The sequence below is a fragment of the Diceros bicornis genome, chromosome 20 (genome assembly GCF_020826845.1).
Source record: "Diceros bicornis minor isolate mBicDic1 chromosome 20, mDicBic1.mat.cur, whole genome shotgun sequence".
Classification (NCBI taxonomy): domain Eukaryota; kingdom Metazoa; phylum Chordata; class Mammalia; order Perissodactyla; family Rhinocerotidae; genus Diceros; species Diceros bicornis.
In genome coordinates, this window is record NC_080759.1 from 57,875,441 (window position 1) to 57,890,283 (window position 14,843).

General features: G+C 37.5%; 1 protein-coding gene across 1 annotated transcript in view; it reads right to left on the reverse strand.

Annotated features, from left to right (window-relative positions):
* ICE1 (interactor of little elongation complex ELL subunit 1) overlaps positions 1-14,843 on the reverse strand; it is a 61,308-nt gene that overhangs the window by 26,392 nt on the left and 20,073 nt on the right. Inside the window, exons 7-12 of the mRNA XM_058564378.1 lie at positions 13,960-13,997; positions 11,918-12,000; positions 11,661-11,700; positions 11,520-11,576; positions 4,715-4,801; positions 1,167-1,576 (exon numbers count right to left, since the gene is read on the reverse strand). Of these exons, the coding sequence (XP_058420361.1) occupies positions 1,167-1,576; positions 4,715-4,801; positions 11,520-11,576; positions 11,661-11,700; positions 11,918-12,000; positions 13,960-13,997 (715 nt within the window). The remainder of the gene's footprint in view (positions 1-1,166; positions 1,577-4,714; positions 4,802-11,519; positions 11,577-11,660; positions 11,701-11,917; positions 12,001-13,959; positions 13,998-14,843) is intronic.

Genomic DNA, 14,843 nt, shown 5'->3' on the forward strand with positions numbered 1-14,843 from the left:
CCTCCCCACCTCTTTAACCCCAACGCTACTGCTGGGTTCCGCTGTCACGAATTAAGGAAACTGCTGATAAATAAGTTCCCTGTCTATGGTTTTGCCTCTTTCCTGACTATCCTCAGGCCCTATCTATTCATACTGTGACTAAACTAAAACTTTCAAAAGAAAATCTATCCTTGGGTCCACATTTTTGGATCCATCAAGGATTGCCCACTGCATTCAGGATAAAATGGAAAGTCCTTAAGACACACAGGGTCCTTGTGGACCTGTTCTGTGTGAATGTTCCCAAGCATCAAGTTCACCCTCAGCTCTGTACCTCTGTATAAACAGCTTCTCCACCTCCAACACCCCCCTCCTCTTTAACACTCGGCTGGGATCCTATCTTTCTGCAGCATTTCCTACCCTCCCTCTCCGCCTGGCCTCCACTCAGGACCAGCTCCCCTCTAGATCCTCTCCACAGGATGTGTTTCCCAGCACTGTGGTGCTCTACCACAGCTGTGTCATCACCTGCCCCCTTACGGTCCCACCAACACACAAGAAGATACAACCAAGCAGCAACCACAGCCTATGCTACCTGAGTTCCCGGTGCCCAGCACCATGTCTGGAACATAACAGACATGCAAGATGTTTCCTGAATGAAGGAAGTGACTTAAAGGAGTCAGTTATCTGCTCCTGAAGCCAAAATTTGCTTCATCGAAACTAACTTCCTAAGAAATTAAAATTACAATAAACCATTCTGCAAACACATAAAAAGATGAATTCCTCAACTGAAAGTGGGGAATTCAACAACATAGGTTAATGGACATGCATGCTATCCACATGGATTTCCCCATCTCTAGAAAACTCCATTCCTACAAATATGTTTTCAATTCGTTCATTTCATATCTGTTATGGGCCAGGCACCAGAGATAAGAACAAACAATTAAGACACAGTCCTCCCACAGGAGACTGATGATTTGGCTGTGGATAAAATAAAAATGCAACCACAATATAAACTGAAAAAAGTTTACTATATATGTTGATCCAAAGGGCACTAGCATGCCTTGTTAAATTCTCACGTTACTTCCTAATAAAATCTGGTCTGAGGACCACAAACGTTCTTTGAGTCTGGCTAATATATTAGGATGGAAAATGTGACCACTTGGTAATTCAAATCCAAAGTGCAAACTCACAGGTGCTAGCGAAGAAGGTAATGCGCCCAGGTGTGGTAAGGACACCAGAGGGGGTGATGGCACTGGAGACAGAAGAGGAGGCGGTAGTTTGAAGAAATCAACTGCGGCTTGAAGATCTTCATCAAAAAAATGATCAGGATCAGAAAAGTCAGTACTGTCGTCATCATTCCTCTGCATTAAAACCTCAGGATTCTGGTCCTCATTCAAAACACGGTCATTACGGTAAACTGCCCCACCAGGCCCCTCTTTTCCCACATTTTTACACGCTGAGAAGTTGCCCTCTATCTCCATGGACAGTTCTGCCAGGCAGGTCTGCACCGCTGAGGCTCTGAGAGGACTGCCTCCTACTGGAGGGGAAACGTCATCTTCCCTAGACTCTCTGGAGGTGGGGTTTTCTTTGGCAAGTTTTTCTGTGGGAAACAAAAAGTAAATATCAAATATTTACAATACCATACTGAAAAAGTAAAAAATAAAAATCTTCTAACAGTCCAAAATGCTTGCACTGTTAAGTCCAAGTAGAAACATTTTTCAAAAGGCAACCAATCCCTTCAAAAAGATTATCCTGAAAGACCTGAACATATTTCTCGTAAGTATGCTTTCCTCACAACAAGCAAGACGAGAAGACAGGGAGATGGATGGGTGAGATGCCCCTGCGACCATCAACAGCAGGATGCACAGGTGGAAGGCATTCACAGCAGCAGTAATGGGCCTTGAGGATTCACTCATTCTCTCGGTGAATCTTTCCATACAACCAGCAGTATTTGGAAGAAATAGCTTTGTACATATAGCAAGACAGGGAACATCATTTTCTCTGTCTGAAAAGTTATCTAAACTCAACCAATATCAAGCCTCTCCCATGACCATATTTGTACAATGCTCTAATTAACAGACTTGACTAGATCATACAAATATATTATAATGCAACAGAAAAGTTACTATAAAAAGCTAGTGCTTTTTGAGTCTTGATTCCGATTTTGGTGAACTACAGTGGTGCTATTAGTAAAGCCATGTGCCTCCTGGGAAATAACTAGAAATAACCATTTGTATTATTTGAAAGCTGTAAAAATGCGTCACAGAGGACTCAGGGCTCCTTGGAGAAGTGGTTGATTACAGGGCTGGACAGGGGAAAATACAAGTTGAGCCTGAAACATCTTGCAGTGCCAAACAGCAAAGAAGTACTCAAAACAGGATGGGATCCACCTAAAGGGCCCAGAAGCCAACCTGAAGATGGTGCCAATAACCAAATCTGGAGCAATTTGAACAATAAAATAAATAATGATAGTACTGAATTATAAAGCATAGAATAAAATAAATATCTACGAGACTATGCTGACAGAAATAAATAAGTGAATGAATAAACAGATGGTGGAGAAGGGATAGCTCTTCCTTACAGAAGAATTCCAATTGATAAATGTAGAAGGAATGAGGGAAATACAAAAATCACTATTAGACAAAGTAGTAATTGTAGCAGACAAGATTCATTGATGGATGCTAAAACTAGTGGGCTACAGATGGAGAGAAACAGAATATTTGCATAGCGTCCAAGTATCTCCCTCAAGATAATTAATAAGGAAAAAACAGTAACTTTACAATGGAGAACCCTGGTAAACACCATCTTAAACAAGCAATCAAGGTTAACATCCCCGTGCTAATGCATATCCACATCCCCTCTCCCCTGGTACAACGCCCTGAGCAGAGCACAACATCACTGCTGTGGAATTCTTGTCAAAAATACACAGCCTCACTCTAACGAGAAAACATCAGACAAGCCCATCAGACAATGGGCTTTCTACAAAATGATTCGTACTCTCCAAAAGTGTCAGAGACACGAGACAAGGAAAGACAGATAACTGACAGACTGGGAGAGATTAAAGAAAGAATGACTGCTAAAGGCAATATGGGAGCCTGGAATGGAAAAATGACATTAGTGGGAAAACTGGTGAAATGCACACAAGGTTTAGTTTAGTTAATAGTATTGTACCAAGTGTTCAGGTTTTGATTATTGGTGACAGAAAATGTTAACTGTAGGGGAATCTAGAGGAGGGGTCTAAGGGAGTTCTCTGCACTATTTTTGTAACTTGCTCAAATGAAAACAAAAGGTTAAAAAATAAGTGTTTTATGGTACAAGATTCCAAAGATGCCGTGTTTTCCGTTATACTTAAAAAAGTTAACAGTAATAGGCTTATCCTTCAAAACAGTTTGTTTTTAAGTAAGCACATCACATTAGTAAATGAAGGACAGCCCTTTTAATAACATCTTGAACAACATGAAATTAAGTGCCTATAATAAAATAAGACTATTGACTGATACAGAGGCCTGAAAAGAATCCAGGCTGCTTCTGCCTGAATGCATGGACAGACAAATTCTAAACTGAAGACTAATGTGGGAGGTGCAGGCACCACCTGGTTATATTATCAGTGCTACTATACAGTAGGTGAAGTGGACAGAAAATCCATTAGAAGTCTATCTAAAAGAGAAAATCTATTTGAAAAAACCCCATCAAACATACTCCACAAGTTCTGAATATAGCATAAATAAGAACCAGTAACTTGTCTATTAACATTTTCCTGAGAGAACTTTGTCTTCAGAAGCCTGAGAGGAAAAACTAGGTGCACGTTTCTATAGTGTTATATACTCAGTGATCTGTGAATTCATAGCAGCTAATCATAAGAAATTAAATTATAAATTTAATTTATAATTAAATTAGAATTAGAATTATAGAATTAGAATATATAGAATTAGAATTATATACTAATTATTAATTACATATTAATAACTATATCTATATATTATATAGAATTCTAATTCTATAGAATTAGAATTAAATTAGAATTTTAAACTTAAAAATATGTTAAGTAAGAAGCACTTTAATCTTATGTAAGATGGCTATTTTCTCCCCATTCACTCCAGGATGACCAGTATCTATTTCCAATTCTTAAATACTGAATGGAGTATAACTGAGTACATGGTAAAATGTCTCTAGGACTTTTCACTGCAAATCAAGACAGACCACAGAGGAAGTCAAATCTCTGAAAATGCATTAGCTAATTGTGCTGTGCAACAGTAATCTGACATGATAGTTGGCATGAAAGGAGACAGTTTTTATCTGACAGTTATCAGTATCCTAAAGGAGACTACGGATATACACTTAATTATATACTACAAGTTCAACCAAAGAAACTGGTACATGAAAAACAGATTAAGCTAAACTGCTGGTAGATCGACAAAACTCATGAAATGATTTAGAAAAAACTGTGCCTCCTCAGTCTTCCACAAACATCTGCCGTATATGCCTCCACTAAGTTTCCTTCCACGAATATTCCCTGATGAAAGCTGCTATTAAAAAATTAAATGCCAAATGCATTTACTGAGATTATAAGTCACACTGAAGGAAAACAAGCTTTGTGTAATTAAAAGTACCCATTATAGTTTATTTCATTCTTTTAATGTTAGATTCAGGAGATATTAAAAACTCAAGGCATACAATGCCCATGGTAAACATTTCTACTTTCACATATGAAATGTAATTCTGCAAGCTTCTCTCTCACCTGGGACACACCTGCTGCCTTCACCAGGTAGTCTGTGTGTTGTGTTTATACAGAGCCAAAGTTCCTTCAGAAGTAGTTTTACTTTTCCTGTGAAAAAGAGTAAAGTATTAAAGTCATGTCATTGACTCAATGTATACAAGGAGAAAACATACCCCTGTGAAATTAGGATTTATTAGGGATTTGGAAAACTAGGTAATTTAAACATCTTCCCCAAATTCAACCATTGCGCATGATTCAGTTAGCTACTGAAGGGAAGGTCTGCAATGCTTTAGCTAACACCACAGAAGGCTAAATACAGGCTTGGGGTGTTTTTTTTGGGGGGGGGGGCTTGAGGAGGGGACTCAAAGGACTACATCTACTTGTTAAAAGGCCTTAATCACCTGTATGTATGCATGAAACAAATAAATCTTTGGTCTATACATTTTCTACAGAGAGAGATGTGAGATGGGGGAAGGAAGCACAAATATAATGACCTATACAAGAGATGTTGGCTCTCTGTATTCTATGAAGAACAGTAGAGAGGTACCCCCTCAGTTACATGAGGTAATCTGAAAAGCCATCAGTTGACCTTGCTGTAATTAACCTGGGGCTTCAGGGATGGTAGAAAATCCATGAACAGTCTTAAGGGGAAATGGGGTGGGAGACAAAAATGTGTATATAAACATATGGATAGGGAGAGAGAATCACACACATGAGCAGACACACAGAGAGAAGCAAATGCTTTTATAAAGAAAGTGAAAGCTTTGGAATTTTTATAAATTTTCAAACGGGTCTGGATTCCTAAAATGGTTAAGAACCACCGGTCCAAGTTGAAAGGCCAAGGGTAGTTAGTTGTCAATAAGACAGGCCTAATGAAATTCACATAACATTAAGAATATTATACCATGGTTTTAAAGTGAGTTTAACATTAATAAGTATACAAATTCTCAAAAACCCTCCAAAGCGAAAAATATAAGCATGAATAGCTTGCGGTCAAATATGCATAAAAAGACAACCCACACTAATTAAAATTCATCTAAAATAAGCATTAAGTATTAGGCAATTTCAGGCCACCTCAAAGTTCCTAAATTAACATGAAGTATTTATTGAAAATACTGAAATCTTTAGTTCTAGAGAGACTAAAAAGATCAACCTTTTAAACCAAAATATTCCCAAGGAATCACAAATTTTGAAACAGGTCAGCCCTATTTCAGCTAGTAAACTGCATCACCCCAAAAGATGAAGTCCACAGAAGGGACCAGGACAAATGGGGGCAGAGTAACAGATAAGTTTGAAAAGCAGGACATTTCCAACCTTTCCTGAGCCAAATCCACCTCTCACCGTGTGAGAGCACATCCACTTTTGGTTTCAAACTTCTGTGACCAAGCGGCTTGTCTACATCGTGATTTAACCTACCCAAAAGCCTGCTTCCAAATACTGTAATCCCCTTTGCTTAATGACCTGACCAGGATCCCTGCTTATTACGAATACCTCAAGCAGCAAACAAGGAACCTTAAAAAAAAAGAAAAAAAGTTACTTTTCTATTCTTATGAAGATTAACCAGAGCTATGTCTATTCTAATTGAGCACTCATTCATTACTTCTAACGTGCCAAAAAAAAAAAAAAAATACATTTCCAGCAAAGCAGAAAAAAGTCTTCAGTGTGGCTTCATCACTTAGTCGTGAAGAGAAACCTTAGTTAAGGTGAACTGCACACCTTCTCCAATCATTTAAAACGCTTCCTTTATCAAAATCTAAGGCATCTATGAGTATTTCCAGACTTTTCTACTCCACTGATTTGTCAGTGTCCACATGAATACCATGCTTATGCTCCTTTAATCACGACAGCTCTAGAATTTTGTTTTAATATCTGTGCAGGCCCTGAGTCTTGCTCAGGTTTTTCCTTTTCAAAAATTTTACTATTCTGAACATCTATTCTTCCTGATAAGCCTTCACCATCTGCTTCTCCTTTCCCATATAAAATCTCAATGGGATTCTGAGTGAGACTGTATAGTTATAAATACATTTGGGGAAAATTTACATCCTTGTATTTGAGTCTTTCAATCCAGGAACATAATGTTCACTTACGTGTTCAGGTCTTCTTTAATGCTCTCAAGAGTGTTTTGTATTTTCCTCACAGAGGCATGACACACTGCTTTTAGGTCTTTTCCTGATATCTGACGGTTCTGCTGCCATTTGAGAATGAATGGGTTGTTCTTACTCCACCGTTGTTCCAATAGGCTAATAATGGTACCTTGTGTGTGTTCACTGTATATATCACCATTTTCCCAAGCTCCCATACTTCTGTTCTCCAGCTGAGTCTTTCCAATGTTCTACATAGATAGTCATATCATTTGAAAATTATGACAATTTTGACTCTTCTTTAATAGTATTTATAGTTCCTATTCTTTTGTGTCTGCTCTGCTGCACTGCTTAGGGCCTCCAGTATAAACAGAATGAAGGTAACAAAAAAGCATGATTGCCTTCTTTCTGACAGTAATAACTATGCTCTTAATGATTCATTATTCTCAAGTTCAAGATTCTTTTTCTATTATTACCTCATGAAATATTCTTTATGAGGAACGGGTGCTGAACTGAGACGATCATATCATTTTTCTCTTAACTAGCTGTTGTAGCACTCCTGAGATAAATCCTTAAGTCACAATTAGTCTGTATTCTAAATGACTCGATTTGAGTTCTTAAAATTTTATTCAGTATTTTTGCAGCTATATTCCTAAATGACAGAGTTCTGAGTCTTGAGGATGTGCGTGCACGTTATCATTAATTGGTACAGGGTTACGCTAGTCTAAGAGAATGAGACAGAAAGCATCATATTTTTCTAAGTTCTAAAACAAACATGGAGCCGGCCCAGTGGCGTAGCGGTTAAGTGCGCGTGCTCCGCCGCGGCGGCCCGAGGTTCAGATCCCAGGCGTGCACCGACATACCGCTTGTCAAGCCATGCTGTGGCGGCATCCCATATAAAGTGGAGTAAGATGGGCACAGATGTTAGCCCAGGGCCAGTCTTCCTCAACAAAAATAAGGGGAGGATTGGCGACGCTCGGGGCTAATCTTCCTCACAAAAAAATAAATAAATAAATAAATAAAACAAAATAATAATAAAGATGTCAGTTTTTCATTGAAGGACTTATAGAGCTCACCTGTAAGCCCTCTGGATCTTTTATGGTGTTAGATCTTTTAACTATTTTTAAAAATTTCTTCTGGTTATTTTTCTGTTCAGGTTTGCAACAACTAATTTGAATCAGTCTGACTATGTTTTCCTAGAAAATGGTCCATTTCATGAACATGATCAAATTTGAATATAAATTTGTGAATTAACAAATTCTCCAACTGCAGTTTTATAGCTTTCTCAGTCTTGGTGCTATTGAGTTTTTGTTCCTTCCTTTCTTGATCACACTTCCCAAAGAGCTGTCAGTTTCACCAGCATTGCAAAGATCCAGCTAGTAGCTTTAATGGTCCCAAATCAATTGCTTTGTTTTCTAGTTCATCAACTTATGTTTTCATCTTCATCAATTCCTTCCTTTTATTTTTCTTAGGTTTCCGTTGTATTTTCTTACCTCCTTAGTCATTCATTCTTCTGTAATTCTTGCTTCATTTTCTGTAATTCTTACTTTCTAAAATAATCACTTAAGACCACAAATCAGTCCTTTGAATACCATATTGGCAATATCTCAAAGATTTTAATAAATACTGCTCTATTGTTGTTCATTTCCAAAACAGTTTAGTATTTCAGTTTTTATTTTCTCCATAACCCAGAGGGATTTGCCTGTGTTTATTTGTGTTCAGTTACCAGATAGGTTTATTTGTGTTCAGTTACCAGATAGGTTTTGATCATGATTCTAATTCTATCTCCTATTTTGTCTGCTTTTATTCTCTTTTATTTCAGAGAAACGTATTAAAGTTTTCCATGCTGAACAGATTTGGCTGCTCCCCCCTAGAATTTCCATGTGTTTTATCTGACACAGTTTCATGCTCTTAGGTCCATGATAGTAACATCTTCTTGGTGAACTGTACCTTTAATCAATCTAGATACGCCCTTTTAATCCATGTAAATTCATTTCTAGGCTTGAATTATTTTTTGCCTTATATTACTGCTTTCAAGTTAGCATTTGCTTGGAATTTCTCTATCCATAGAAAATTCAATCTTTTGCTTCATTTGATTTTAAATGCATTTCCTATGAACATGTCAAGAAGTGGAGATCATACACAAAAATCACGCTCAACACTTGGGAGGCCTTTCTAATATAAATATGACATTTGTATTCTGCTCCGGGAAGTTTCCATCTATTATTTCTTGATCACCTTCTCTCCTTACGCCTCTGTTCTCCTCTCTAAGAAGTCCTAACAGATGACTATTATGACGTCTGGCTCTATCCTCCAGATTCTTTCATTTTCCCTAAAACTTTTAACTTCCTTGTCCTTCTGCACCACAGTCTCAGAGATGTCCACAATTAAATCTCTTAGTTAATTAGATCAACCTTCTATTTGTCCATTCAACACTTTAGCCTTTTTAGTGGGTTTATTTCTACAATCTTGAATTGATATTCAAGAACCTCAACTCTGACTTCATAGCAACAGCCTATGGATATGTTCTTAGACTTTCTCTAAGGATACTAATTCAACTTCTAACATTTTCTTCTTGTTCATGATTTAATACTGTTTCCTCAGGCACTACCTGTTCTCCTTGAGTTTCGTGCTCTTCTTTCCTGTCACTGTTTTCTCTCAGTTTTAGATGAAAGTTTAGGCAGGACATCTTTGATAGCCAGAGTATACTTCTTCAGCCTACATTGTTAGTCCTGTTCCTCTAGCAATAAACATAAGTTCTCCTTTTATGAACCTGCAGGACCCTGCCTTTAGGAGGAGGGGAGGCAGAGTGGATACAGTCATGAGGATTTACAGGGAGTACATAAATATCTCATTTTCTGGGAACAGGAGGGGTTATCCTTCAAAGCAGCCAAAATTACCCAATTTTCTGATATCCACATCTACTCTGGGTTCCTCTCGTGTCATAAATAACACTTCGGAGAACTATACTTTGAGCCACAGCCCGTGGACAAATGCCAGAAACTGTTTCTGAAACCAGAAGGATGCACACTTTTCACCCCTTAATCAATTACCTGGTAGAATGCTACTGTCCTGCTCCTCCTCCCTCTCCCTGTCAACTGTGATCTGGGGAAACACAGGGCTTCTGCAATAAAAACTTGTTTTTTGACAGCTGCTATTTTCTCTGTAATTTTGGGTTTCATCACCAATTGATACCATCTGCCTTACATCTTCATTCATTTCCTCCACTGGCGGTAAACTTTTTAACTATTTTTCACTTTCTACCATTTTTATTGCAATGTGACCGTGAAAGGCAAATGTGGCACTCAGGCAATCTTTTATAAAGTGAAGTGAACTTAATACTCTTTCTAACTTGTAAATCTCTTTCAGAAGTCAAATATTAACAGAAAAAAGTGTTAAAGATATACTTAAGAATTAGGAATTAAACCCACCAAGGTCCACAGCTAAATAATCAGCAGATTCCTGAAGACTTCATTTATTTGGAAAAAGTAAAATGTACAGACAATATCCCTGCCCTCACAGTGAGGGTAGATTAAAAAAAAATAATAATCTTACTTGAGATTGTAACAAGTTCTTTGAAGAAAATAAAACAGAATGTCAGACTAGAGAGCAACTAAGGGGAGGGTTTCGGAAGGGTCTGTTTTAAATGGTAAGGCCTGAGACTAGCCAAATCCTAAAACAAATCTGTCAGTCCAAAAGGGAAGATGTTTAAATTCAACAGTTGCCTATGAGCTGGGCAAGCAAGTGTGGCCAAGTCCTCTGTTCCTTTTAGCAATATCTATTCTCAAAGTCTCACTGTCCACACCTAAGAGTAGGAAGAAGAGTCAAAAGCACAGAGAATTACATATTAGTAATAGTTATAAACAAGAAAATGAGTGCCCAGGCAACTGAAAGGTATGAACTATTAAAGCCTTAAGCCAAGAAAAAGATGACCTTTCGCTCTGAATTAAAAAAAAAAAAATTTAAAGGAAAAAAAAAAGGTAAAGGAGACTTCTGAAGAAACACTGTATACTTGCACAAAACAATGTGAGTGGTTTTCATAATTTCCATTTGGAGGAAAAATAACACATTAGTGACATAAAAATACCATTATTTACTTATTTACCATTTTAAATTTATCACTACCAAAAAATGTGAGATAGGCAGAACAGAAATTCATAATCTCCTTTTCAAAAATGGAGAAGGAAAACACAAGGGAAAGTAAACAGAGAAGGGAGTCATCTACAATGACACACTCAGTGATACAACGTGCACTTAGACATGTGTGCTCCCCGCATTCCATGACTACTGCTTGACTTCTCCCTCTAACTTTTGACCTTCCCTAAACTCCTCTGTCTTCCAAAAATACACCATAGGGCTTTGACTCCACAGTGTCCCTGCCTGACTTTAACAATGCTTATATATTTGGCATCTAAGAAATTTAATAAATTAACTTGATGAGTTGTAACCTCATGAGACAACTATACTTATTTATTGAAAAGTATAGAAATTATATCTCTAACCAGTTTTTCCTTTATCAAAATAACATTGCTTTTTGACTCTCATTCACTGTATTGTCTTAGCAGACAGCAAGCTGATCTAACACACAGATCTAATGAAGACATGATATAGGAGATGGCTGCTTCTAAGATGAAACATCTACCAAGCCCTGGAATTTCCACAATTATAGGTAAGAGCGACAAGCAACCTCCCAAACCACTAACAGTAATGGATAAAAATTAAAACAAAACTTCTAATGTACTCACTTTTATCTATGCTTCCATAAGAATCACTTGAAATTTGTGTTCCAATGTGTCTCAACTCTAAAAACGTGGGGAAAAAACAGTTAAAAAGGAATATTGCATGTCAAAACAGAATTTTTAAGTAAACATTAACTGAATACTCACCCTTTTCATTTTTCTGTTTAGAAAATTCATCAAGCCTTTCCTGTGAAAACAAAACACTAAGAGTGTCTGTAATGGATACGGAGTGCAGCCACTCTAGACCTCACACAAGAGGGCGACCTGACAGGCACCCCTGACTGCTGTCATTGGGTGGCCTCATCCTGACTCCGTGTGATTAGGACACACTACATGGACGGAGGATGCTAAGGAGCCCTGAAGCTAGGAATTTAACACGTGTGTGCACTGTTGTTGTTTATTACCTGTGTCTTCTTAAATTCCTTTTCAAGTATTTTCTTTTCATTCTTCAGTTGCTTGAAGTCCTGAGTTTGCTTGACGGCAGCCTCTTTATTTTAAGAGTGCAATGAAGTAAGAGAGAAAAATAATTTACCAACTTTACAACTGCCATTGATGAAATACTCAAAATCTAATCTATTGAGAGTTTTTCTCATTTCTTAAAACTTGGAAACAAATTTTATAAAATTTTAAGTTACTGTTCCTTCAGTAGTGTATCAGTCAGGGATAAACGTAGGAAAACTTTTTGTTTAAACTATTTATAAAACCTAAGAATCCTTTCCAATCCCAGCATAAGCCAACCCAAACCCTCTAGTGAGATAAGAATTCAACACACGAGACCTTTGGAGAGGCAGAGGCCACGGTTCCCTGTGTTCTTCAACAATCAGCAACATTTAAATTTTAGAGATTCAGAACTGTGGTTTTATCTCAGAATATAGTTAATACCATTCTCGTTATTTGGGGGCAGGGCCAATCTTCTCAAGGCCTACTAAACTGTTACTCTTTCCTCAAATTCTCTTTAACACATTAATAGTTCTAAGTGCTAATATCTTTATTATAGATATACTTTCAAGGTATTTTTATAGCTCTTCTCTGGATCCTCAGCAAATTCTACATTCCAGTTTTTGGTGCTAAAGCACCAAATGGTTCATATATACGATTAAGAATCTGACCAGCATTGACTTTACCTGAGCATGTTCATACACAATTGCTATAAAATGTAAAATCTCATAAATTACCATAGTAACAATCTTTTGCTGATTCCTCTAATAAGCTTGACTGTTTCTTTATCCAATTATTATGCCATATCACTTACTAAGGAAAGATATTTTTGTCACATGGAAAATAAAGGCCACACTTTTGCTTCAAAGGAATTTTGTTCTAAAAGCTGCATACAGTCACACAGGCATTTCAGATCTCTTTAAAAACATTTCCTTCAAGACACTTATCTCCACACTAGAAAGAGAAGGCAATACTTAGAAAGAACACAGTGGTGTTGTACTTACTGCCATACTGTCAATGTTTGTGCAACAACTAAATCAGAGGAAAATTGTTACCAAAATATTTATAGTTTAAGTCTAAAAAACTGGACTCCATGTAGGTGAATTAACAACTCGAAATATTTTCAGCAACTTCTATTCTGTATGCCCAACTAAATTTAAATTCTTACTTCACACTCTAAGTGAAAAATAAGCCATCCTCTGGGGCAGAGCACTATCAGCATGATGAAAGAGCAAGAGTAGAGGCAGTGAGCCAGAGCAGGTGGAAGACCGCTAAAGCCCACACTGGCATGGAAGGAGGAACACGCAGCAGGCCTGGGTCTGGCAGAGCCCGTCTTATCTCTACTTGATATTATTTCCATGTCTCAATCACCCAAAGAAGAGGTAAAAAACAAAAGAAAAGATCTTGAGTTCAATTCCTGAAAGCGTTATTAGCTGCCATGTGAGGACATACCAGATCCTCACATGCCACATCTGCACTCTGCCTACTCAGTGTAGACCAGAGCCCCTAACCAGAAGATGGAGTGAGGAGAGACCAGGGAGAAAGTTGACAATCCCCACTGTAGGGAAGCTCATGGAAATCGCTCCATGGGTATGTCCTAACTAGTTAAATACATCAAGTTTTTTGGTACTAAAAGTAGTAAGCTTTTCTACTAACCACTTACTTCATTAGGACAAAATGAGAAAGCCCCAAGAGAGTCAACTTTCAAAATTAAATCCTTTTACTGATGCTACTTTTTATAGTAAAAGTATGGACTGCTTTTATTTTGAGTGCAACAACATTTCAAGGAGTTAACACATTCCATTTCCACATTACCATCTGGTAACCTAAAAGAGTGTAACATTCAAAATTCTTCCCAGTGGTACCCTTGATGCAGTCATCCAGGGATCCACCATCAAAAACTATGACAACTCAACTATTTGATCAAATACTACAGCAATGTACAGTTACCATTGATTTGTATAATAACCAATGACTTCTATTAGCTAGAAACAACAGTGCCAATTACCTTCCAGCTTCTTCACCTTGGCTTCTAGTTTCTTCTTCCTAATAATACAATTTTACAAATTAAAATGGTAAAAAAAAACAAATATATTTACAATGTCTGGTACATATTTTTTTTAATTACTGAGATTTATATAACAAAGAAAATGTCAGTCACAAGCATCTACCGTCAACCACTGACATTACCAGTGACTGTTCTGAAGGCAGAGTGAACCTAAGAACAGTATGCCACTTAGTGTGTAATAGTTGTAAAACGGATTACAGAAAGCTGTCTTGTTCTGCCACGCCACGTCTGGCAGTTTCCCGGAACTGCACTGGCCTCACCTATGAGGCAAGCTGGTGTGTCCAGATAGTCTCCCAGAGTCAGTCCAGTGTCTAATTAGACAATGTTCCTTTTAGCAGCACATAGGGCAGGAGTGTTCACAACACCACTTTACAGGAGGCAGTGGCTGGAGAACTTTACTTGTTTTAAGATGGATTTCTGAGTCAGAGAAGGCAGGTAACTCTCTGAGAAAGAGTCTGAATTACTGCCATATCACATATACACTAAATCATTGTATGTGTAGTTCTCAAGTTTTGTGAATAATGTGAACATAATATTCAACTTCAAAATAATCAAGCGGATGCTTCTGAATAGCCATTTTTATTAATGCTAACAAAAACACCCATTCCATATGATACTTGTGAAAGTACTGGTACAAAGAAAGGAGTTGATAATTATGTTTTCTTACACACAGATACGCATGCATGCACGTATTACAGACTTTCTAAGTTCTTCCTCCATGCAGCCCTTTAACATACAATGGCTTATTTAACCCTCCTTATAATCTTTCAAGGTAGGTATAATTTCCATTTTACAGATATGGAAACTAAGACTGAGAGACTAAC